General features: G+C 35.7%; 1 protein-coding gene across 1 annotated transcript in view; it reads left to right on the top strand.

Annotated features, from left to right (window-relative positions):
• LOC115214999 (ubiquitin-conjugating enzyme E2 E1) overlaps nt 1–26,606 on the top strand; it is a 238,434-nt gene extending 211,828 nt beyond the window's left edge. Inside the window, exons 4-5 of the mRNA XM_029784113.2 lie at nt 18,443–18,575; nt 25,728–26,606. Coding sequence (XP_029639973.1) covers nt 18,443–18,575; nt 25,728–25,973 — 379 coding nt within the window. The 3' untranslated portion in view covers nt 25,974–26,606. The remainder of the gene's footprint in view (nt 1–18,442; nt 18,576–25,727) is intronic.
• Nucleotides 26,607–27,623: the final 1,017 nt, after the last annotated feature.

Here is a 27,623-nt window from a genome sequence, read left to right as displayed (position 1 = left end):
AGAGTGAGAGAACCCCTGTGATAACTAGATATGTTAGAAATGGCAGCCAATTCTCTCTCAAATTACATCCTTCCCTCTTACAACAGATATTTCTGCCAGTTTATATTAATAAATAAACCCAGTCATAGTTTATTTTACTATTGAATATTTCAAAATCTTCATTATTTTGGAAACTTATTGTAACATTTAAGTAGTCAAACTATATGATTTATGATCTCAGAAGGGTTAAACAGAATTTAATGAACCAAAAAGAATTTATAATCAATTGGCATTTGGTTTTGTTGTTATGAATGTACTCATCATTGATATGGGTGTTCTCTCTCTCTCTCTCTCTCTCTCTCTCTCTCTCTCTCTCCCCTCTCTCTCTCTCTATCTATCTATCTATCTATCTATCTCACACACACACACACACAATCTTACTCTCACCTATTTAGAATAGAAATAAACTGAAGTTAATATCTACTGAAAAGATTAAAAAGTCTGAGATAGTTTCATTTAATGTTCTCTCTATAATACCCCTCCATCACCGCTACCATTCTTTATATATTTCCTGTCAGTCTCTGTTATCTAGTATTATCATAATCATCATTTTGTTTCCAAGACAGCAGTAATTCTTCAACTCTGACAGAAGCATTCAATCATCTTTTTTTTTATAAGTTGCTGCTTGATCTGCTAGAAATAGCTGCTTAAATCTCACCCCAAATCATGCTACCACTGCATCTTTTAACATCCCCCTTCCATACTGACTTGGGTTTGACAGTTTGATGAGACCTGACAGTCCCTAACACTGCATCAAGCTCCAGTGTTTGCTTTGGCATGGTTTCTGCAGTTGGATACCCTTCTTTACAGGCATAGGAGGGGCTATGTGGTAAGTAGCTTGCTTACCAACCACATGGTTCCGGGTTCAGTCCCACTGCGTGGCACCTTGGGCAAGTGTCTTCTACTATAGCCTCGGGCCGACCAAAGCCTTGTGAGTGGATTTGGTAGAAACTGAAAGAAGCTCATCGTATGTATATATATATATATATATATATATATATATATATATATGCATGTGTGTGTCTGTTTGTCCCCGCAACATCACTTGATAACCAATGCTGGTGTGTTTATATCCCCGTAACTTAGCGGTTTGGCAAAAGGGGCTGATAGAATAAGTACTAGGCTTACAAATAATCAGTCCTGGGGTCGATTTGCTCGTCTAAAGGCGGTGCTCCAGCATGGCCAGTCAAATATAACTGAAACAAGTAAAAGAGAATGTACTGTTTTTTTTTTTTCCATGGCATCAGCCCTAATGAGGTTACCATGCATCTTCCAAGACTAACATCCCTATTGGCTGAGTGGGGGCTACAGTAGTGAGAAAGGCAACTTTATGCTCAGGGATGAGAGGTTAAAGTATGAAAGAAGAGAACAGAACAGGTTTCTTATTATAGAGGAACTACATAATTATTCACATTACAGAAGAGTGGATGAGATTAACCAGGATGGAACTGGAAAGAAATATAAAATAACAATGGTAAGGAAAGCTAATGGAGTTCTACAAACACCAAACAAAAAATAAACAGAATGTTCATGGTTGGTGGTCTGTTGGATTAAGGATAATCAGTGGCCAAGTGATAATAACCACCCTTATTTATACACCAATCAGTTTTCTTTTTCCTTCCTTTTCACCAACATGATCACTCATTTCAGAAGCATAATCTTCAGTAACTGGACCATGTTATAAGGTGACTAAAGAGACCTCTGGATGATCATTCAAACTGCTAGATAAAAAGCAGCTTCAAATCAAAACTTACTTTTTGAAAAAAAAAAAAAAAAAATCAGAAGTCCTTGGACAATGTTGTCCTGGATATACTTTATCTGGAGGGGTGGGAAAAGGCAAGTCAAATTGTAGCATCAGCTTTGTTCAGTTCTGTTTCTTTGAATGACAACAACAAGTTTTGGGGGATTTTTTTTTTCATCCTAGTGATATGCCCAATGTGTGTCGGCTTGAAACCTCCCATAGTTAATTTTCATTTTAGCATTGTTCTGAGTTTGTTCATTAATAGAGCTTTACACCTGAATACAGTCAGGTTTCCTTAGTAAATTTGGATAACTTAATGTAAGCTGCTATTTGTCTTTGTTTCCTTAGTAAAAATTTATGTAAAATCTGAACTGATTGCTGCAATGTGCTGGCATGACAGCAGTGAGATTATATAATATTGCATTATTTATTCTATTATGAAATCATCAATTATATTATTAAACCTGAACTAAAGCCTAGATCATGAAAAAAGACACATGAGTTTTGTGAATTGTTTACATTATATATTACAGCATATAATATGTCTCTTGAACAAATAAATAACTAGAATGAACCAATCTCTATGTTATTCCATTTGCTGAGAAAAAAAAACTAAATCTCTCTCTTCTCATACTTTACCATTCTAAAATAAAAAGGAATAATGAAGGTCTAGATATATTGTGCCTTCAAAAAAAAAAAAAAGGATGGTCAAAGAATGCTTTTGGTAATGCATCAATTCATTACCAAAATCCAGTGATGCTTATTGTAATTTAATCAATCATGTTTATCCTGTGGTTTTCTTGTCATCCCTTGTATGTTAACCATACTATCATCATCGTTTAACATCTGTTTTTCATACTGGTAAGAGTTGGATGGTTTGACAAGATCTAGCAAGCTACAGGGCTGTATCAAGCTCCATTGTCAGTTGTGGCCTGATTGTTGTGGCTCAGTAACTTGCCACACAAGAAAAGGACAAGAAAAAGCCTGGTATTGAGAGGCTAAGGTCCCATAAGAAGGACAAGCCCTGGTGTTTTGCTATAGAGAAGCCTCATGGCTACCCTGTATTATATAAAGGTGAGTGGGAATAGTTGGGAAGAAGATAAAGATGGTGTGCAAGAGTAAACTGTCAAGGTACAAGAAGATGAGCCTACGGGAAGATAGCTAGGCAGTGGATTTAGTGTGTGGCATTGGTAGTGGGAAGCGTTGAGTAGTTTCATAAGGGTGTGGTGAGATGCACTCTATTTGACTATTGAGGTACATCTAGGTACCACATACTACTACCAGTATTCTATTCTAGCATATCTATCGTATATTATCATTATTATTTAACATCCACTTTTTCATGTTTCCATGGGTCTGACTGAATTTGTTGAGGCAGATTATTCTATGGTCAGATGCCCTTCCTGTCATTTACCCCCCACCTGTTTTCAAGTAAAGTAATATTTTCCCATGGCATGTTTTTCATAGAAGACTGGAAACAGACAACCTTGCTTGTATGATGATTATACTCATTTGCAACCATCATGAACTGTCAAAGCAAGGGTACACACACACAAACACATGCTTCTTTCTGTTCCCATCTGCCAAATCCACTCACAAGGTTTTGGTCAGCCCATAGAAGACACCTGCTCAAGGTGCCATGCAGTAGGACTGAGCCCAAGACCACATGGTAGGAAAGCAAACTTCTCAAACACACACCCACAGCAGCACCACTACAAATATCCTATTCTCTTCTGTTTTGCCTATATCAGAAGTGTGACTTTTTTTGTTTCCCTTTTTTTTTTTTTTTTTTTCCCACCCATATCCAAATTTTACTTTTATTTCCTATTATTCGAAGCATTATTGCCTATCATTTGAAAAGCATTGTAAACACAGAGTAATTTACAGATTCCAACCATACTGAGCTTAAATATAATTTAAAGACAAAAAACAATAAACATGCAAAGCAGAAACATTATGAATAACAAAGCTGCAGAGCAATTGTTGTTTTTGTTATCTGCCTTCCTGTTTTTGACCTTGATGTATATATAAATATTCGTTAGGGTCATTGGCATTAAAATGAAATCATGTTCTTTAACCAGTTGTGTGAGCTGTTATTCTTGATCATCTGCCATTATAGTAGCAGCTAAGCATACATGCAGCCTGTCAGTAACGTTGAAATTATTTCTGAATGGTAAACCAGTCTTTTAATCTTCCACTTTTGCGTTTTAGTTATTGGACTGTGGCCATGCTGGAGCACCACCTTGTTTGGTTTTAGTCAAAGAAATTAACTCTAGTTCTTTTTTCTTGTCTTCAGTATGGGACTTACTCTATTAGTTTCTTTTGCTGAACTGCTAAGTTACAGTGATATAAAATATAAACAAAGCAATAACAGTTGTCAAGCAGCTGTTGGAGACAAACACAAAAGACACGTGTGTGTGTGTGTGTGTGTGTGTGTGTGTGTGTGAGAGACTGGCTTTCACACAGTCCCTGTCAAACAAATTCACTCACAAGACTTTGTTCAACCCAGGTCTATAAAAGAAGACACTTACCCAAGGTGCCACACACTGAGACTGAACCTGAAACCACATGTTTGCAAAACAAGCTTCTTGGTAACATAGTCCTTTCTGCACCTTTCTCTTATATAAACATATTTTTTTCTTTGCTAAACTGGAATTGGCTGTAGTACCTGTTTTCTCAAGGTTTTAGAAATAACCAGTACTCAAGTGTTTTATCACCCTTTTAGAAGTCACATTAGTATGATTACTGAACTTGTGAGAAATAGCTGCTAGGTTTCCCTTAACCCTTTCGTTACTGTATTTATTTTGAGATCTTCTGTGTTTCTTTCAGTTATTTAAAATATAACAAAGAACTTAGTAAAATAACTTAGTTATCATTAAGCTAGTGTTAGGAACGTAAATTGTGACTAAGGCTTGGTGGAATATCTTAATTCAAAACTTATGAAAACAAGACATTTGTACAACAGAGCCAGAGCCGGTTTTGGCCGGGTTAGTAACAAAAGGGTTAAACTATATTATACTGTCTTGGAAAAAATATACTCTTTTAATCTTTTACTTGTTTCAGTCATTTGACTGCGGCCATGCTGGAGCACCGCCTTCAGTCAAGCAAATCGACCCCAGGACTTATTCTTTGTAAGCCTAGTACTTATTCTATTGGTGTCTTTTGCCGAACCGCTAAGTTACAGGGACGCAAACACACCAGCATTGGTTGTCAAGTGATGTGGTGGGGGACCAAACACAGACACACAAACACACACACACACACACACATATATATATATATACATATCTACAGTGGGCTTCTTTCAGTTTTCATCTACCGAATCCACTCACAAGGCTTTGGTCAGCCCGAGGCTATAGCAGAAGACACTTGCCCAAGGTGCCACGCAGTGGGACTGAACCCAAAACCATGTGGCTGGTAAGCAAGCTACCTACCACACAGCCACTCCTGCGCCTACAAACATATAGACAGATGAAATACTGTTAAGAATTTCGCCCGGCGTGCTAGCATTTCTGCCAGCTCACCCCCTTAGATAATTTGCTGTAGATAATTTAAATTGAAGGCACTTGGCCTTATGATTAAAACGTTGCACTGTTGAACTTAGGATTGTAGTTTCAATTCAACATCAGTTGATGCATTGTGTTCTTGAGCAAACCATTTCATGTTACTCCAGCCCACTCAAACTGTAAATGAGTTCTAGCAATAGCTGGGCAGTTAATTCTGCTATAGGCCAACATCCCACTCAGGAATGTGGAATGTTGTTTTCTCAGTCACGTGCAAGCCAAGGAAGCTAGTTTAAGCTGTGGCCATATGGGTCCTGGGGCTCATGGCAGACCTAAGATAATTCAGACACAGATGCAAAAAGAAAAAAAAAAAGGTGAATTAGTACAAGCTGAAAAGTTTTTGATCCAGGGTCTACTCAGCCAAAGACAATTCGGGCTTAAACAACAAGCAAAGGAAAAGTTTTGATTTGTGAATATGAGGAGGAACAAGAAAGGAATTTTTTTTTTTTTAAATCTACCTTTTATCTTTTTGTTGTCATTATTATCAATGGTGTGGGATGGAGGCAGGAGCTCTTGTGTCTTCCACAATGATTACCTATTTCTTTACTACCCACAAGGGGCTAAACACAGAGAGGACCAAACAAGGACAGACAAACTGATTAAGTCGATTACATCAACCCCAGTGCGTAACTGGTATTTAATTTATCAACCCCGAAAGGATGAAAGGCAAAGTCGACCTCGGCGGAATTTGAACTCAGAACATAACGGCAGACGAAACACTGCCACGCATTTCGCTCAGCATGCTAACGTTTCTGCCAGCTCGCTGCCTTATAACTATTACCATTACATTCACCACCATTACACCTACTACTACTACTACTACTGCCATGTTTTCATGCTAGATAAGTTTAGGAGATGTTGTAGGTATGAATCGAACTCACTACCCCATGGTTGTGAGCCCAACACTCTACCCACAGAGCCGTGCACCTTCACCTATTATTATTAGGATAGTGATCATTAGCTTATCAGACAAATGCTTAGTAGCATTTTCTATCAACTCTGCCAAGGTCGACTTTACCGTTCATCCTTTCAGGGGCAGTAAAATTAAGCACCAGTCAAATGCTGGTGACAGTGTATTCAACTCCATTCAAAACTGCAGGCCTTGTACCAAAATTAGAAAGAAACATTATTATTATGATTATTATACTTGTTTTACATTCTGTATAGCATGGTGCTCTAAGGAAGATATCTCTTAACTGTGCTACAGAGATGATATCACTTAATTGACAGCACTCACTACTGTCTGTGAGCTGTTCCCAGTAGAACGATCTTCTGGGTTGCATTGATATTGATGTTCTTCATGATATGGTTGGCAAACTTTTCTATTCTCTTCTTCATGTCCCACAGTTTTAAAGTTTTAATGACCATTGACATTATTTTGATCTTCATACACCCTGTCTTGTTGATTTTAATCTCTAGGTCTTTGTACTTGGTCTGTTTCTCTAAGTTTCTTCCGGTTGGTATTGGTTTATCTGTAAGTATGCACTTCTTATCCTTCCTGTCGTTGAGAACTATGACAGGCTTGTTGACTTTTTACATCTCCAACAATATTGCTTTTGTTGTTATTATTTCGTTTGTCACATCACTGAAACCTTGCAATTTTAGTTCACTTATATATCTTAAATTGCATCTTGTAAACAATAGTACTGTTGGTTATAGGTTTTCAGCTGTGCTTACAGTGACATAGGCATTGTCTCTCCTGATGCATAACAAACATCCCCTAAGACTTTTGGTCATAGACAAGTCTTTTTTTTTTTTCTTTCTTTTGCCAATATATTAATACATCAAACTCGGCAAGCTGGCAGAATCATTAGCATGCCGGGCAAAATGCTTAGCGGTATTTCGTCTGCCATTACGTTCTGAGTTCAAATTCCGCTGAGGTCGACTTTGCTTTTCATCCTTTCGGGGTCGATTAAATAAGTACCAGTTAGGCACTGGGGTCGATGTAATCGACTTAATCCGTGTGTCTATCCTTGTTTGTCCACTCTGTGTTTATCCCCTTGTGGGTAGTAAAGAAATAGGTTATTCGTCTGCCATTACGTTATGAATTCAAATTCTGTCAAGGTCGACTTTGCCTTTCATCCTTTCGAGGTTGATTAAATAAGTACCAGTTTTGCACTGGCGTCAATGTAATCTACTTAATCCCTTTGTCTGTCCTTGTTTGTCCCCTCTATTTTTAGCCCCTGTGGTCAATAAAGAAATAAATATATTAATACATCAATGGAAGATATATACACACGGATACACGTGTATACAAACATACAATGAGCTTCTACACTGATCTCATCTACCAAATTCAAGAGGATATGTCAAAAGAGACCCAGAGTGCTACCAATTAATTTGGAGCACGCTTAAACATGCCATGCCAAAATCCTTGCAATAATATCTCTTAGTTTTCTTATCTCATTTTCTAGTGCTTTGAAGCAGCTCACAATGAATTTCTCCATAATCATCAAGTAGATGAGAAAAAATGAGTATTGAACATTCAACTCTTTATTTTGGGAATTCAAATTTACTGCAGATATTTCACTGTCTTTCCAGACAGAACAATGAACTTGACATAATCTCAATTTACCTGGCTGTTGGTAGTAAATAAGCACCAAATCATTTGGAATACTATCTGCAATAGAATGGGGTTTCATTTTCACTTCATGTCATCAAACTAGAGCTAAGCAGGCTAATTCCAGGGGCCTCTGGAAGTTTATGATACAGTTATACAAACTTCAATGAAAAAAGGCAAATATTGGGAAATCATCACCATTTAGTATTTTTAAAAGCAAAGAGATGGCATTTGTGATGTTCATTATATTCCTAAGGACATAATCAAAGTAGCTGAAGTGATTCTGCAAGAAATTGATAACAGATTGCAAATTTTATTTTCCATGAGTTTTTCTCCACTCAATTTCTCATCACTTGACTGCCCTCTTTGCAATGAATTCTTGTTTGACGCACACAATAGTTCATGATAATAAAGACAGGCAAAATGGAATTGAGTGATAAATATGCTGTTCTCCAGGCATGAGTGGTTAAATGGCTACCATTACAGGAATCAGAACTTGTCATGATTCTGCTAATCTCTTTAGCAGTCAGATTATTCTGTCAAATGCAATGTTTATTTATTCACATTGTTTTTAATTAATCATACATTGTCCCATAGCCATCAAAATTTCGATAGAGGCTGGATCTGGCCATTTTGAACATAAAACTAGTAGAACATTTTGGCTGGATATGGCCAGTTTAAATACTAAAGTGTTATATACTCACAACACTCTCATATTCATTAACTCTTTTGTTACCAACCTGCCTGAAAACACCACTGTTCTGTGATACAAACTTCCACTTTTAAAGTGACCCAAATGAAAATAAGCTTTTCTTTATTCTCAAAATTAATTGAGACAAAAGCTGTGTAGTCTGTTCATAACTTGTCACTGTCCTCCTCTCACCCTAGCTACATTTCATTTTGATACCCTGGCCACTGACCTCCTATAAACATCCTTTTCTCTCTTTATTTTTCCTGTCTCTTCCTTCAAACACATATTCTCAGCACTAACAAAAACTTATTTTTTTTACAACGAAAAGGTTTTGCTTGAAACTTCAAACTTCTTGCCTGTCTATAACAAATCTACTTATTCAAATTTCAAGACTTTTAGAAATACATTGCTTTTGTCTCGATTAGCTTTTTGAAAACAGTTGCAGCATGGAAGGTGTTTATAAGCCATTTAAGAAACTCACAAAAATCGTTAGATTCACTTCAACATTTAAATTTAATTTGTCAAAATATTTTCGTCACTTTGAGACCGCGACCTGTTCACTGACAAAATTCCATGCTATCTAGCAGTGTCTAATGAAATGAAGCTGTTGCTTAGCTGTTATTTTTCTCAAGCAACAAGTAACAGCTTTCCTCAGAGTTTTGGTAGCATGGCTCAAGCTTTTGGAATTATGGAAATGTACTTGCATAGCAAGTGACCTGATCTGAGATCATGTGCTGGAACAAAAACAATTGCAGCATGAAAGGTGTTTAAGCCATTGAGTAAACACACAAAAACCATTAGATTCACTTCAGCATTTAAATTTAATTTGTCAAAATATTTTCGTCGCTTTGAGACCGCAACCTGTTCACTGACAAAATTCCATGCTTTTTGAAAATAATGAAGAACTTAATAAGGTAATTTTGTTACTATTATGCTGACTTTTGATACACCATTTGACATGTTTTGATGGAAGGTTTTAATTTGGATCACTTTAAAACAGGAAGTTTATGTCCTAGAGCCAGAGTTGGTCTCAGACAGCTTGATGTCAAAAGAGTTAAATAGCCTTTGCTAAAGACTGCCACTAATTTCCTCGGACTCTGGTTTCAGTTTTCTGACTGGGACATTTGTGTTTTATGATATTCATATCATGTCTTTGTGATTCTAATAAATACAGCTATGTATTACTTCACACAGTATGGGGTAAAAGCCCTCAGCTAATACTGAGCTGAAGACTGGAAGCAATAGAATGTGCTTACATGAGTGTGTAAACCCACACACATGCACATAAACGCACACAGTTTGAACTATTTATGTATATTTCTTTACTGAGAGAAAGTTATTTATTGTGTTACAAATATTTGTCAGCAATAAATAAATAGATAATATAAAAGAAAAGTCTATAACACAGCAGGACATTTTGTGTTTTTGAAACACAAACATAATGGAGGAGTTTAGTGAAACATTTCATCTTTCATTTCATAGCCAACACTTGCTTCATTAGAACATATAGTTTATCTCCTAAGTCATTTACACCTGCCAAAATATATTGAAATAGACCTGAGAGATTTTGTGCTTGTTAGAATGGATAACTTTCACCTTTCATCATATTTGAAAAATTGACAATTTTAATTACTATATTCCTGTTGGAATTCTCAAATTTTGGCCATTTGTAAGCCATTTTGGATGTGTAAAATTTCTTTTGAATTAATAATTTTCACCAACCAAAACATGCCGAAACAATTTCAATAAATTCTGCACTTTTTAGTATAAAATAATCCTTTCTTTTTCTTTAATATGTTTGGAAATCGACAATTCTAATGATTCTTAGACTTTAAAAATTTTTCAAATTTTATCTTAAAAACTGCTGCTTGAACACATGAAAATTCATTTATGACTATATTAATGACTAAAGCCCTGTTGTCTGGCAAGGCAGGTAAAGGAAAACTATTTTAAAATTCAGAACACTTGTTGAGATGCTAATATAATATTACAGGTTTTTCATTTTCTTCCATGACTAAACCTGGAATCTCTAATAGTAACAAGTAAAAATAGCACCGACAGAAACAAATCAATCCATATTTATAGCTTACATAATTCATCAGATCATTCCATATAGGCATTAAATTTTGATTAAATTAGATTTACATCTAGATTTAAGCTTGATTTTATCACTTAGACAACATCCATTATCTCAATTTCTGAATTATTTATTTTTACGTGATGATGATGATTATGGTGATATGAATGAATTAACTTCTTAAGATTTTCAAAGTAATGTGATATTAGACATAAGCTTTGTTCTCTTTTGTGCCTCAAATCCTTACATTTCACATCTAATATTATCATTTCATATCTGCTTTCATTGATGGCATGGGTTGAATGGCTTAACAGGATTTGATGGAGCAGAGGGCCATCTCTTGCTGCAGTGTCTTAGCTATGCTTGGCTCCTATGGCTTGATGCTCTTCTAAACACTTACCACTTTACAGCATTATTGGGTGCATTTCTTCTTTTTTTTTTTTTTGTGGCACCAACACTATAGAGGTTATCTTACCATCAGTAAGGCTAAGCAGTCCTCTGAACCTTCCTTAATTCATCAACCACTTTATAGAATGTACTGGGTGCTTTATTCATGCCACTAGATCTAGTGAGACTGCCTTGTAACTCACAGGGTAAAAAAGCTGCCACCACTGAAAAAGAAAATATAGTGATGACTTTAAGGTAAGGTGATAGAAGTTATAGTATGCTGAGCAAAATGGATTTGTTGTTGAGAGGGTGATGTTGGGAGAAGTTACTGCATAATGGGAGGAATAGATCTATTGTTGTGAGGTGGTAATGGAGAGATTAACAGATGACATGGGGGAGGGGGAGAAGGAGAAAGCACCAGAGTATATTCTAAAAGTACATTATGCACTTCAAAAAAATTAGAATTCACTTTGTGTCATAGTATTTGTTATCCTTCCCCACTTTTACATTGTTATGCTGTTACTCAGCCCTGTGTGAGCCCTGAGCCTGCAGGCCTACATGCAAAGACATATTAGTTGTGACCAATCCATTTTTGTATTTATATTTTTAAGCTATGTATTTAAGGGTGACAACATTATCTAACACATCTTTCATTTTTGTCAGAAGATAGGATGTGATTGTAGAGACATGTGGCTTTTGTTTCAAGCAGATCAAGCTCTCTCCTTGGCATGTTCATTTTTATGCCAACTGTCAAAGAGTGACTGGAACTTCATTTAGTTTATTTCAATCTCATCTCATTAAATCTAGCTATTAACTATTTCTACTCCAAATATTTCTTGAATTAACCTTTATTCTTATTAGCCAACATTTTCTCTCTATTAGATTACCAACCACACTTGTATAATAATAAATCCTAAAAGAATTGAAGCTATTGTATATGCTAGCCAAACTATCCCATCTCATCTCATCTACATCACTTACTGTCACATCCTCTGAACATATTAAAAATGTTGCTAGCAGCAGAGTAGATGGAATATTTTTAAACTAACACCAATAACCATTGTGTGGCAAATATCATTGTTCCAAATGTACCACCATGCTGGATCAGATTCTTGTGTTGCTTCAATTTGTTACTTCTTGCTAGATTATGGGTGCAAGCATGGTTGTGCAGTCAAAAGGTTTGCTTTTGCAATCATGCTTGTTCAGAGTTCAATCCATCTGAGCATTTTCTACCATAATTACAAGTTGACTTATAAGTCAACTTGCGACAGAAAGACTTCAAACACAAAAACCTCATTATTCCCAAACACTGTGCTGGGATGTACTCTATTAATGATTGGTAGATGAGAAAACCATTTATATGCTTTATTTTCACTGAGCTTGCCCCCAGAACTTCTAAAAATAAACTGAACTAGAGAGTGTCCAGTCTATCAGAGTGCACCCTATTCAATTAACTAGGCATGGCTGTCAGGTTAAGAAGGTTGTCTCCCAACTATTTGGTCTCAGGTTCAGTCCCACTGCACATCACTTTGAGCAAGTGTCCTCTACTATAGCCCCAGGCCAACTAAAACCTTGAGAATAGTAGATAGACAATAAAAGAAGCTGGTCATGTATGTGTGTGTGTATTCTTGTCTTGACAGCATGTGATGCTTGTAAACAAGTATCACCATCATACAAGTGATGTTGTTTGTTGACAAGAAGGATATGTGGCCATAGAAAATCTACCTCAACATATTCTGTCTGACCCATGCAAGCATGGAAAAGTGAGCGTTAAATGATGATGTGAAAGTGTATATAGATCTGCAGCTTCAATGAGTCACGTTATATCTGGAAAATATATATATATATAGGCTACACCTAGTTATTCAACAAGCTATCTACATGCCAAAGACCTGTTTGATCAGAGGTAACCCAGGGCTTACACCCCCAACAAAAGTATCTTACTTTGTCTTGTATGAATTTGACTGAAAGCTTCTGAAGAATTCAACTTCCATTAGCTTGTCACTAATTGTGACAACAGCATAGCTGGCAGTCAATTATCCATCACTAGATTCATTTCTGCTGCTTAGATTAATTTGTAAGAGTGTGTAAATAGGTGTTATAATTATTGGTTGTTACAAATCTTTACATTTGTGAATTGCCATTACATTGTCACTGGAGATGAAGGGTGTTGACAGAAAACAAGTATGAACATTAGTTTATAGACAGGAAGGTAGCTACTGTAGGACCTTGAACATTGTCTGTTTTCGATTTTCTTTCATTGTATTTTAATGGGAAATCTATACATTTGAAGTTATTGTATACTTATATAGGCTCTTCCTGTCACTCTTTCATCTGATTTTCACTTTCTATCTCTCTTTTCTTAATAATTGTTCATTGACCATATTTTACTCTCTCTCTCTCTCTCTCTCTCTCTCTCTATATATATATATATATATATATATATATAATATATATATATATATATATATATATATATATATATATATATGTGTGTGTGTGTGTGTGTGTGTGTGTGTATTTGCATTCATAGCAACTGAAGTTGCTAACCTGTAAGCTATAAAAACATTTTTGTAGCTTATCAAACTTTGATGTGGGAAAAGCCAATAAATTATTATTGTTCCTGAACATTGTCTTTTTATACCTATCATGGACTACTCAAAGCTTACAAACTTCCTACACTTTGATCCATGATAGATTGGTAGCTACTACACACATTTTTTTTTCTCTCCTTGTTTCTTTCTGTGTTCCTTTCTGTGGAAGAGCGTAAGCTCGAAACGTAAAAGACTTTTTCAATTCCCAAGTGTTTTCTACACCACCTGTCTTCATCTTGTGTTTTTTTTTTTCATGAATTCTCCCTATATATATATATATATATATCTTACCCACCCATGCCTCACTAATTCAGGACTCTATCATTTCCTGCTCTTTCTATTACAAAGGCCCTATGACTTCCAACAATAATGAATCAAGTGTTTCTGTTAGTACAAAAGCAACTGGTGAGCAAAAAGTCAGTTGTGGCTGATTTGAATATTTGAACACCCACAATGATTGTGCACATGTCACCTGTAGCAACTGTCAACCACCCAACTATTAAGTTAATGTATTTGACTTAAAAAAACAAAAAAACTAGGGATGGTTAGAATTCTCTTTACCTTCCTTAGAAGTTGTTATTAAACAGATAACAGATCTATGATCAAAATTCTTCCAACCATCACTAGAATTTTCTTTGTTTTGTTATTTTTTTCTCCAGACATTTTATACTTGGGACTACATTGACCAATGTGTCCTCTTTTTTTTAAGTCTTAAAAGTTTGGCTGTTATTTCTAACATATCAAGTTGTGGATACTCACTCAGTGACTTTGCGTGCATAATTTGTAGCTCTAAAATCCTGATGATGTGATTGTTTGTTGTTTACAACATTTTAGGGTAGGTGTAAGAGGCCAGATCTGGTTTGTTTTGAGGATAAAACAGGTAGATTAATTTGGTTGGATATGGATATGGATAGTTTGACCCTTTAGCATTTAAACTGGCCATATCCAACACAAATATTCTACCTGTTTTATACTCAGACCAACCAGATCTGACCTCTTATATCCTACAATGTCATTCTAAGAATATACACTCACATCATCAAAATCTCAAAGCTACAAGTTAATGCATGATTAATTCAAAACAATGTGAATCAATAAGCATTACATTTGACAATAATCTGAATGCTTAAGGATACAGTGTTAAAGAATTGACAGGAAGTACATCACCAATGTGTTACTAAATCTATTATCATCCTAAATGCAGTAAATGTTTAAAATATATCTAATATACCACCTCTTCATATGCAAGCTTCAGCATGATAACTTGACCTGCTACAAATAGCAGCCAGTTCTCTTTGAAACTACTTCCTAAATGTTGGATAGTGTACTAATGGGTTCACCAGTCATAGGGAAAGACAGGATGGTCACAGCTGGAGTGCCTTTGGTCATGGCTGTTCTAGAAATAAATAACATTCGCAATAAATACTAACTTGAGAACAGGGTTCCCTCTAAGCTGTGCATACACCAGATTTTCGAGATGAAATAAACATTTTTGTAATTGAAGAAATTCTAGTAATGGTTACTTGCATGGATGCACACAAGCAAATCTCTGCACACACCCACAATTTTTTTTTTTTTTGAGTAGACAGAGCATTGCTTGCTTGAGAGCAATCCATTCAGCATTCAACTTTATTCTCAAATGATTCACTTGCTTGGTATTAAATGTCAGTTTCAGTTTCCTGACTTACATTAAGTATACTAGTAAATCCCAGCGGTCAGTGATGTTATGTTATTTTCTGTTTTTCCAATAAGTTATGAGTTAAAAGTTTGGATGTCTTACTGAAAACATACATGTAAATTTATATTAAATACATCAATCTTTCTCACTGTAATAATTCTTAGATGCAACCAATAAAGTTCTCTTTATGAGATGGTAAAATTAGATTTACTACTTTGCTAATTACCATTTTCAATAAAGACAAGGCTGCAACTGGCTTTCTGTTAATAAAACTCATCAAACCAATATTTTACAACTTCATTTTAGAGTCAGTATTATTTTTGTAACTAACAGGTAATTAACTGTTGTATAATTTACAAGTAATTAGTCTCTCTGTTATGTAACATGCAAATAATTGGCTGTTGTGATGCAAGACACAGGCTGTTGGGCTTCATTTTGAACAAAATCTAATTTTATTAGGAGTTCAATTTCGAAAACAATTTACTGATAAAATTTTATTGATTTCTTTTGAGTTGGCATGAGGCTATGAAAAGGAGGAGATGTACACTATTAAATTAGTCCAATAATATTGCTGGTATGTTTGTGGTGTTTTTATTGTTAATTTGTGTGATGAATAAAAGAAGAATTGACCTCAACTGGATTTAATTTAAAAAGAGTGAGGAACCTAACGTTTTATTGATTTATTTTGGCCTGATACGAGGCCATGAAAAGGGATGCACATTTGATTAAACTGGTTCAATATATCACTGGTACTTTACATCAGCCTGTCTAAATAAAAAGCACACTTGACCTCAGTTGGGTTTGAAATTTAAAATAGGGTGAAACCTAATTAGAAACAGTAACTAATCTATTTTAGAAGGGTAGTAGAGTATCTAATGAGTTTGTTTTGTTTCAGAAAAGCTCTCATCAGAAGTATTATTACATGAAATAATTAGATTTAGTTTCAGTGTTTTATTAAATCTGTATTATTTTGTTATATTTTTTAAAAAAGGAAGAGAGAGAGAGAGAAATCTTTTTAGCTGACCATTTATAGCAGCATTTCATCCGGCTTTGCACTCTTGAGTTCAGATTCCACTGAGGTCAACTTTGCATTTCATCATAAAATAAGAACCATTAGAGCACTGGAGTCAATGTAATCAACTAGCTCTTTTCCAAAAAAAATTTTCAGACCATGTATTTATAGCTGAAAGAATTATTGACAGTATATATAGAATGCTATTGTGTTCAATATCCTCTGGTGTCAGCTCTTAGTAAACATAGTAAATAAAAATGACTGAAAGGAAATCATTATCAATGTGATCTCTGTACTTAAAGTAATATGCAAACCTTCTTGTAAAGTACTTCAGGAGATTGTGTCAGATATCAGCTTAAGTGTTGTAAACTTATGACAGTAAATAATTCCTTCTGGACTCTAAACTCTATATTTGTATTAGTCTACTGAACTCAATATTTTTTATTCTTTGACTAATCAACACTATTACGTTATATAAAAGTTGGCCATGATATGGTAGAAAGCGTAACTGTCATTATTGAGCTGGTGTTTGAAACATGAATTAACAGGAAATTTTGATGTAAGATTTTCATTTAGATCACTTTAACCCTTTGGCATTCACATTACTTTGTAGCTTTGTGATTTCAATAACATGGTTGTATATTTTTAGAATTACATTGTGTGGTAGGTGTAAGAGGCCTCATCTGGTCAATTTGAACATAAAGTATGTAGAATATTTGAGCCTGATATGGCTGGTTTGAATACTAAAGGGTTAAAACGGGAAGCTGTATCACAGGATCAAAGGCAGTCTTAGGCAGATTGGTATTAAAGGGTTAAGATTTTGTGACAACCTTATAGCGGTATGTGCATTGGAGAAGTCAGCCTCAACACTTGTATTTGAAGTGTATGAGCCTATGTACAAGTATCTCTGGTATTTAAAATGTTGCCATAGTATGGAGTTCGAAGACTGTTGTGAACACAACAATTCTGTAATGTGTGATATGCCAGCAATCACACAACATGCTCAGTTTAAGAAGTAAACTCTAACTGATTTGATTCCAACCTGTAAGAGACCAGCTCAGGTTCTATGGATAGATAGATCCTACTTAAATTTACTTAAATTATAACCTGCCATAAAATCTCACATTAATTCCTGTTCCAAATACCATAGTTATAAAGATGGAATAAATTTACTAAATTCTTCATTATTTTCAAATAGATTGAAATAAAGATAGTATATTTCAACAGATATATGGTAACAAAAGGGTTTGGCTGGTAAGGGCTGTACAAGCCCTGTACAGGGATGCTGTCAGTAAGGTGAGGTTTGGCAACTAGTATAATAAAGAATTCCAAGTAGAAGTAGGGGTTCACCAAGGATCAGTCCTCAGCCCCCTCTTATTCATTATAGTCCTCCAGGCAATAACAGAGGAATTCAAGATAGGCTGCCCCTGGAAGCTCATCTATGCTGATGACCTTGCCAGTACCCCCTGTGGATGGCTCTTGTGTCGGTGACATGTAAAAGGCACCCACTACACTCTCGGAGTGGTTGGTGTTAGGAAGGACATCCAGCTGTAGAAACATTACCAGAGCAGATTGGAGCCTGGTGCAGCTACTGGCTATCCAGACCTCAGTCAAACCATCCAACCCATCCCAGCATGGAAAACAGACGTTAAACGATGTTGTTGTTGTTGATGATGATAATGATGGTGACGGCGGCCTACAGCAAAGACAATATCAATCAATAGAAAGTTACAACTATGAAACATTTTATTTGTTAATCTTATTGACATAGTTCTCAGCTGACCAAAGCTAAGAACAACTTTTACTACTTTTCTGATGTTATAACTATGTAAAAAAGTTGTTGTTTATCCATTGGACTATGTAGATCCAGCAGACCAAAAAGCAAATGCCTCCCAGGCATGACCATTATCTAATGTGTTTCTTCCTTGTTATATGATACAGTGTAATTTGATGAATATTTGGCTGCTATTGCAAGAGACCATGTAGAGGCTCTCTCACTAACTCAACTATGTAAGAACATAAATGGTAATAATTGATGTATAATGGAACAAGGATTGAGTGAAGAATCTATCTCTTACATATTTTATTTCTTTCTTGCAGTGCTGGTCCAAAAGGAGATAATCTTTATGAGTGGGTTTCTACAATTTTTGGACCAAAGGGTTCTGTTTACGAAGGAGGAGTATTCTTTCTCGACATCCACTTTACAAATGATTATCCATTCAAACCACCTAAGGTAAGTTCTTTCATTTTTCTCTCTTATGTTTAACCCAAGTATTTTCGCCACTCAGTGTCTCTAACAGGTAAAACTTATGTTGACATTGAATGTAGCAAAACAGGGTGGTGCTGAATAGAAATTTAAATGGTTAAATGCAAGATTTTCATATCGGTCTTGTCAATTGCTGAATCACCCACACTGCTATCTTGGAGGAAGAGGATCATCATCATCATCATCATCACCATCACCACCACAACTATATCATCCACTTTACCATGTTTGCATGCCTCACTCAGAGTTTATTGAGGCAGATTTTCTATGACCAAATGCTTTTCCTGTGTTGCTAGCCCTCATCTATTTCCAAGCAAGGTAATATTTCTCCATGGTTAAATGTTTTTACAGAATGTTGGAAATGAATGACATTTCTTGTATCACAGTGACTATCTTTCATGAGATGTCAAGTATAGGAGAGAGAGAGAGAGAGAGAGATGCGCGTGCACGCACACACACACACACACACACACACACACACACACAGTGGGCTTCTTCCAATGACTTCTTCAAGAGTTCTTCTGATGAGGTAGTATTGTGAAATTCGGGTTCTAACTTGGAGTTTTCTTTAGTTTTAATTGGCTCCCTAGTTATTTGTCTGTCTTATGTATTCTTAACAAATTCTGAATTTGTGTCAAATATGAGAATATGGATTCACACCAGTATGCTGTACTAACAGCACCAAATCAGTTGACTTGCTGTTGGTGAAGGCAAGGGCATTCAACTGCCCTTCTCCAAATTTCAATGCTATCTTCCATACTTCATAATTAAGAAATTTCAGAAAATAATCTTCAGACAACTATTCAGCCAGCTCTATTTCTAACTGTCTAGTACCATTGATACTCCACTAAGCATGGTTGAAAAGCTAGTTTCATTGTGTTGTATTATCATGATTTACAAAATCATTGATTCTTTTATTGTATTCTTTGGTTTCAAAAGTTGCACATGTATTCTCTTCATTTTCAGCAATTATTGGCAAAATCATTTGTGCATTGGACCAATGCTTAGAGGCATTTCTTCTAGCTCTTTCATGTTCTGAGATCAAATCTTGCTGAGGTTGATTTTGCCTTTCATCTCTTCGGGGGTCAATAAAATTAGTACCAGTTGAGCATTAGGATAGATGGCGTCAACTGATCCACTAGCTTCCTTAAAAAATTGTCAGCCATGTGCCAAAATTTGAAACAATTCTATTTGTTCTTTTACAGTACTGTATTTCAGCAATGTGCCTCTTGGTAGGCTCTTGCTAAATATTGTACATCTAAGCATGTTTGTTCATGTTGCTAATGTTACATTTATATGAGTTTTGTACTTATGAGTGTAAATCAATTATAAGGCTAGTTATTTAATTATATTTTGTTCGCTTTGCACTTGGAACAATCCTTTTAGCAGTAACATATTCCGTTGTATAAAAATGCAGTTGTTTCATATTCATAACTCTTTTTTTTTTTCTCTCTTTTTTATAAATGAAGTGTGGTTGTTAGTTTCTAGTCTTCCATGGAAAACATATCTAGTGTCTAGCTATGGGAAAATATAACCTTGCTTAAAAACATGATGGTTGACAACAAGACAAGCATTTGATCCTAGAAAATCTACCTCAACAAATTCTGTCTGACCCCATGCAAACATGGGGAAGTACATGTTAAACGATGATGATGAAGATTTACTCTTTTACTCGTTTCAGTCATTCGACTGTGGCCACGCTGGAGCACCGCCTTTAGTCAAGCAAATCGACCCCAAGGCTTATTCTTTGTAAGCCTAGTACTTATTTTATCAGTCACTTTTGCCGAACCACTAAGTTACGGGGATGTAAACACCAGCATTGGTTGTCAAGCAATGTTGGAGGGACAAACACAGAACACACAAACGTATACACACACATACATATATACAACAGGCTTCTTTCAGTTTTCGTCTATCAAATCCACTCACAAGGCTTTGGTTGGCCCGAGGCTATAGTAGAAAACACTTGCCCAAGGTGCCATGCTGTGGAACTGAACCCTGAACCATGTGGTTCATAAGCAAGCTACTTACCACACAGCCAACAAAAAAATCGCAGAAAGCCACACGTGATGACTAAGAACACCAGAATGTGACCTTTAAGGTCTGAAGGCTCTCCATGGAATAACTGTATTGTAGTATCGTTTTCATATCTAATTTTTTTTTTTTATTTCTTCAATCTAAATATATGACATAGCTTTGTAGTATCTTCCATATCACAAATATATTTTTTTAATATTTCTGCTTCACTTCACAGCTTCAAATAAACTTCACCAAGATCACTACCATTCCCCACCACCACCACCTTATTTATTTATTTATTTGTTTATTTTCTGTTATTGATTTCTTGTTTCAAATTTGTGACAGCTGTATGTGTGTATTCTATGGTGAAGCATTCAACTGTGAAATGTGAATAGTCAAGGGAGGAAGCTGCAGGCCAGCTTATGTGATGGACTGAAAAGAGGCTTGACTCTGTATGACCATGTGACTATGTCAATAGACAGTCTAACACCTCCACTTCACAACATACCATTACTGAAGCTTACCATTTCACCATTATGTCTATGATTGGTAGTTTGTGTTTAGCCAGTGGTTGGTCAGCTCTGATCAAGCATGCCTATGTTCAAAAATATTCCATTTGTGGCTATCTCATATCATCATCATCATCATCGTTTGACGTCTGCTTCCCATGCTAGCATGGGTTGGACGATTTGATTGACGTCTGTCGAACCAGACACCAATCTGGTCTGGCAGAGTTTCTACAGCTGGATGCCCTTCCTAATGCCAACCACTCCGAGAGTGAAGTAGCTGCACGAGGGCCAGTTTGGTGGTACTAGCAACGGCCATGCTCAAATGGTGCTTTTTTTTATGTGGCACCTGCACAGGGGCCAGTTCAGCAGCACTGGCAACGACCTCGCTCGAATGTTTTTTTCACGTGCCACCAGCACAAGTGCTAGTAAGGCGACACAGGTAACAATCACGCTTGAATGGTGTGTTTAACATGCCATCGGCATGAAGGCCAGCTTGTTGCTCTGGCAATGATCTCACTCGTATGGTAGTCTTAGCACTCCACTAGCAACGGATGCCAGTCACCGAGTTTGATTTCAATTTCACGTGCCTCAACAGGTCTTCGCAATTGAGTTTGATTCCGACTTCGATTTCTCATTTATGTTATATCTGCACATACTATCCACCCTTTTTATAGGAATAGGGTTTGGTATAAAAGCAACTTGGTTGCTATTTCTAGCAGGTCAAATGATCATGTAGAGCAGAGGTTTTCAACCAGATCCATATGGCCCTTAGGGGTCCGTGTAAAATTTTGTTGAAATTCATATGCGATAAATTGATTATATTTTTACAATACATCCAATGTAACAACACATGCTGTTGGTGATATTTCTCCAACTCTGGACTTTTCTGTTTTCCTTTCTGATGAAGAGTTTTGCTTGAGACATCAAAAACTCTCTCTTTTTACTGGGTGTCAAACTAATACATTCCATGTGCACATCCTCTTGTTTGTTTAGTTATTCGATTTAAACATTTTAACTATATTTTTAATACAATTCCTTAAAAATACAATAGGATATAGGCACAGGAGTGGCTGTGTGGTAAGTAGCTTGCTTACCAACCACATGGTTCTGGGTTCAAGGCCTTGTGAGTGGATTTGGTAGATGGAAGCTGAAAGAAGCCTGTTGTGTATATATATATATATATATATGTATGTGTTTGTATATGTTTGTGTGTCTGTGTTTGTCCCCCAACATCGCTTGACAACCGATGGTCATGTGTTTATGTCCCCGTAACTTAGCAGTTCAGCAAAAAGAGACTGATAGAATAAGTACAAGGCTTCCTTGATTTGCTTTACTAAAGGTGGTGCTCCAGCATGGCCGCAGTCAAATGACTGAAACCAGTAAAAGAGTAAAAAGAGAGGAGTATATTTTAAACCTCGAATGGTTATAAGGGTCCATGCAAATAAAATAGGAATCAAAAGGGTACATAGGCAAAAAAATGGTTGAGAACCACTGATGTGAGAGGTTCTTTTGTTATGAGTCATTCCACGGGTGACCATTCCGTTTTTTGTTGTTTTTTTTTTTTTTGGTGAAAGGATGGGGTCCATAACCTGTATGCTACTACATTATCTGATTTATTCTTTGTTTCTTTTTTTAGAGAAAGCTATCATGCTTTGTGGAGGCGTGTGGCTTAATGGTTAGGGTGTCAGCATCATGATCGTGTGATTGTGGTTTCGATTCCTGGATCAGGCAACGCATTGTGTTCTTGAGAAAAACACTTCATTTCACGTTGCTCCAGTCCACTCAGCTGGCAAAAATGAGTAACGCTGCAATGGACTGGCGTCCCGGGCCATGAGTCTGGCTAGGCTTTAAAAGGGTGCATTTATTATTTATCATATGCTTTGAGGAAAATTTGGCTACTGTTTCTAGTAGGTTCAGAAATTACCTTTCCCTCACGACCACCATAGTGATGGCTGGCTTTGGCTTTGAAATTCTCTCTAAAAAGAGTCTGGGGTGCTAAAATCAGTTGCTATTGATCTGCAATTCACAGGTCCAAATTTGCAATGTCATAACCCTTAAATATTTCATTCTTTGATACTAACTTGCCTGTGAATGCCTAAATTCTATCATAATTAATTAATATGCAGAGTTTCAATACCAGCTTAATGATGTTCAGTAATCTTACTAAATCCATAATAAATTCTTGATTAGATTAATTTTAAGATTAATTGAAACTTTATAGGCAGTGTTCCCAAAAGGATTAATTATGTTATTACATCATGACTTATTAACCAATGCTTGAAAATAACTGTTTTGTCATATTGGTGCAGGCATGGTTGTATGGTAAGCAGTTTGCCTCCTAACCACATGGTACCAGGTTCACTCCCACTGCATGGCACCTTGAGCAAGTGTTTCTACTATAGCCCTGGGCTGACCAAATGCTTGTGAATGGATTTGGTAGACAGAAACTGAAAGAAGCCCATCATGTACATATAGATAGATAGATAGACAGACAAAATGCCGTTTATATAGAGAGAGATAAGCAGAAAATGGAGAAAACGCTTGATCAACAAATTGACCAATATAAGTTAATTATTTTTTAAAGTTTTGTATTAAAAAATAATTAACTGATATTGGTCAATTTGTTTGTTTGTTGATCAAATGTTTTCTTTATTTACTGCTTATTTTAAATTTGATTCCTGATAATCTCTTGTTTATTTCATTATTACCTGTACTCTTTGAGCATAGTGGTTAACATAGGTAATTCATACCAATATCCAGGGTTAACATAGATAATTGATACTGATAGTAAGTACGACTATTCTTATCCCTTAGACAGTTATTCCAACCGCTAACTCTACTTCCCTATATATATACAGAGAGAGAGAGAGAGATGTGTTTGCCCTTGTATCTTAGCAGTTCAGCAAAATTGACTGATAGAATGAGTACTGGGTTTGATTTGTTCAACGAAACAGTTCAAGGTGGTGCCCCAGCATGACCATGGTTCAATGACTGAAACAAGTAAAAGATGAAAGATAAAGGATGGGATCAAGATTTGCTACAAGTGGTGGTGTCTTTTTTTGTTTTTACAGTTTAGTCAAAAGGAGTTGAGGGTTCTTGCACCTGTGAGATTCGCAGGCCCTTCGAGATTGGTGAGATTGATAGTGTTTACGTTCAGCTTGAACATCTGCAAGACATCTACTGGGAATACAAAGTGGTGGTGATGGTACTGGTGAAAGTGGCAGCAGTACTGCTGCTGCTGAAAAATTCAAAGGAATGGGATTTTAAGGAAGATGGAATGGGCAAAGTATAGGTATGAATAGACACACTCTATGGTTGATGGGAAGATATGTTTTTGGCGGCCAAGTTGGAAATGGAGTACAAGCCATTTTGACCCTGCCTGTTTGGCATCATTGATTCAACACTGCCTCATCTGACATCAGATGTTTTAATGTTTCTCTTTTTCTCTCTCTCTCTCCTCTTTCTCGCTTACCCCCTCTCACTCTCCCCGTTTCTCCACCTATCTCTCTCTCTAGTGCTAAAAAGTATTGTCACCAAAATAGATTCAGTGTCCAGTTGGCCAATCACTACTGTCCAAACAATACCCAATCGTCTTACTTCTAATCAAAGAACTACACCAACCAACTGCCAAAATCTCCTCTCCCCTGCCTTCTCCATGCGCTTGACAGAAAAAGGAGACTATTTGCTAAATTTTACCATCAGTTCTGGTCACCAATATATTTCGAAGATAATGGGATTCAATTAAATTTCAACAAGGACCACCTATGCTATAAAATTTCAAGCAAATGAGGCTTACTGTGTCATTTAAACTGCTAGAAATGGTAGCTACATTTTCATCAAATTATCATCCTCAGATTGGAAACCTCGTTCGAATGCTTAGAACAGAGTGAGCTCCACTTTAACTATCCAGGGTTCTCAAGTGATTTTGTTAACCTTTTAGCATTTAAACCAGCCATATAAAGCCTAAATATTCTACCTGTTTTATATTCAAGCCAGCCTGATCCAGCCTCTCAAACTTACATCCTAAAAATAAACAAACACATCATTGAAATCTCAAAGCTACAAGATAATGCATGATTAATTCAAAACTATACGAATAAATATGCATTACACGTACTCTTTTACTTGTTTCAGTCATTTGACTGTGGCCATGCTGGAGCACCACCTTTAGTCGAGCAAATTGACCCCAGGACTCTAGGACTTATTCTGTTGGTTTCTTTTGCTGAACCGCTAAGTTATGGGGACGCAAGCACACCAGTATCGATTGTCAAGCGATGTTGAGAGGAACAAACACACACACATATATATATACATATATATACGACGGGCTTCTTTCAGTTTCCGTCTATCAAATCCACTCACATCGGCCCGAGGCTATAGTAGAAGACACTTGCCCAAGGTGTCACGCAGTGGGACTGAACCCGGAACCATGTGGTTGGTAAGCAAGCTACTTACCACACAGCCACTCCTGCGCCACTTGGTAGAGTAATCTGAAATCTGAATAGTAAAAGGTTAAGTTGGGCTACAGATTGATTTGTATTCTTTGATATCTTTAATATATATTCACATGTACCTTTTTTTTTTATTACAGGTGACATTTCGCACTCGGATATACCACTGCAACATTAACAACCAGGGCGCCATATGCTTAGATATTCTGAAGGACAACTGGAGTCCAGCACTGACAGTTTCTAAAGTGCTGTTGTCAGTCTGTTCACTTCTTACAGATTGCAATCCACGAGATCCGCTTGTCGGAAGTATTGCAACCCAGTTTCTCACCAACAGAGAAGAACATGACAAAACTGCTCGCCAGTGGACCAAGAAATTTGCCACGTGAACCGCATTTACTCTCATAGCTCTGGACCTGTTCGTGTCGATGCTAGTCATTCTATTCTTGACTGTTGCATCATCAACATTCAGTACTTATTTAGAGATCAGCCGTTTTTTGATTACCTCTCTCAACAAACAAAACAAACAAAGCAAGAAAGAACAAAAAAGTCTTTAACAAAAAATAATTAAGACAAGCAAAAAAAAAAAAACTTTTAAAAAAATATGACTTAATAAAAAATGTATGTATCTGAGCTGATATAAATTTCTAACTTTACAACCTGCCCCAGGATTTTAAGAAGAATAATTAATTAATTAAATAAATAAATAAACACAAAAACAGCCAAAAAATTTTCCATGGAAACAACATAATATCTGAATTAAAATGATGTTAAATAACAAGAATACTAACTTAAAATATTAAATTTGGAAAGAAAAATAAAAATGGGGGAGTGAAAGAAAGAAAGAACCAGAGTAAAATTCCTATCATGGGGTGGGGGGTTGCTATTTTGGACCTTTTGCAAAATGGAAAGGACAAGAATTCCTTTAAAAATATGGAAAAAAAAAAATTACAAAAAAAAATATAAAAAAATACTCTCAATTGTTGGTAGAAAACTACAACAATAACCACTATGTACTTAAAGAAAAAAAATCTAAAAATATATGTGTAATATATATGTTATATATATGTGTGTCTATACATATATATATATACACACACACATACACGTAGGTGTGTGTGTTTGCATATATATATATGTATATATACACACACATGTACACACATACACATGCACACATATATACAAGCATATCTGTGTATGCATATATTTACATATGTGTGTATATGTATGTTTATATATATATAATATATATATATATGCATTTATATGAATATATATGTATAACACATATACATATATGTGAGTGTGTGTATGTGTGTGTGTGAGAGTAAGCATATATATGTATGTGTATATATGCATGTATATGTATAATTTAGGTGTATTGATTTTATTTTCATTTCAATTTTTTTTTGTTGGGTAATTAGTGGTTTATATTTATTTTTTCTTCTTTAATTTTTTTTTTTAATAAAAAAAAACATACAGAAAAAATATCCCATCCCTTGTGCTACAAGCTGAGTGTATAAAATTGAGTGTATATGTAATTAGTTACAGTTGTAGTTTAACAAAAAAAAAAAACACCTTGTTCACATCTATCTCTCATTGTCATTTCAATACCTTATCAGCTCTGCTTAATTTGGATCAGTTGAAATTTTCCTAGGTTGAGCATATATTTTTTTACTCTTTCTGTCCTGACCATTATCATTATAACCATTATTATTATTATTATTATTATTATGGATGCTTTGGTTATTGTAATAATAATAATTACAACTATTATTATTATTATTATCATCATTATTATCATTTATTATTATTATTATTATTTGATTGATTTTTATCTCCACAATTTGCATAACAGTTGAGCCGTTTACATTTCTTTTGGAAAAAAAAAGTATAATAATAATAAAGACAAAAAACACAAATAAATAAAATTTGTCCATGGTTTGTTCACTCTTAATTCATTAATTAATTAATGGCCAGATCAATCTAATATTTCAGATACAACAATACAAACTGTTACATGAATTCTTTTGATT

Source organism: Octopus sinensis, linkage group LG1 (genome assembly GCF_006345805.1).
Source record: "Octopus sinensis linkage group LG1, ASM634580v1, whole genome shotgun sequence".
Taxonomy (NCBI): domain Eukaryota; kingdom Metazoa; phylum Mollusca; class Cephalopoda; order Octopoda; family Octopodidae; genus Octopus; species Octopus sinensis.
This window is presented reverse-complemented; position numbering and strand designations above follow the sequence as displayed.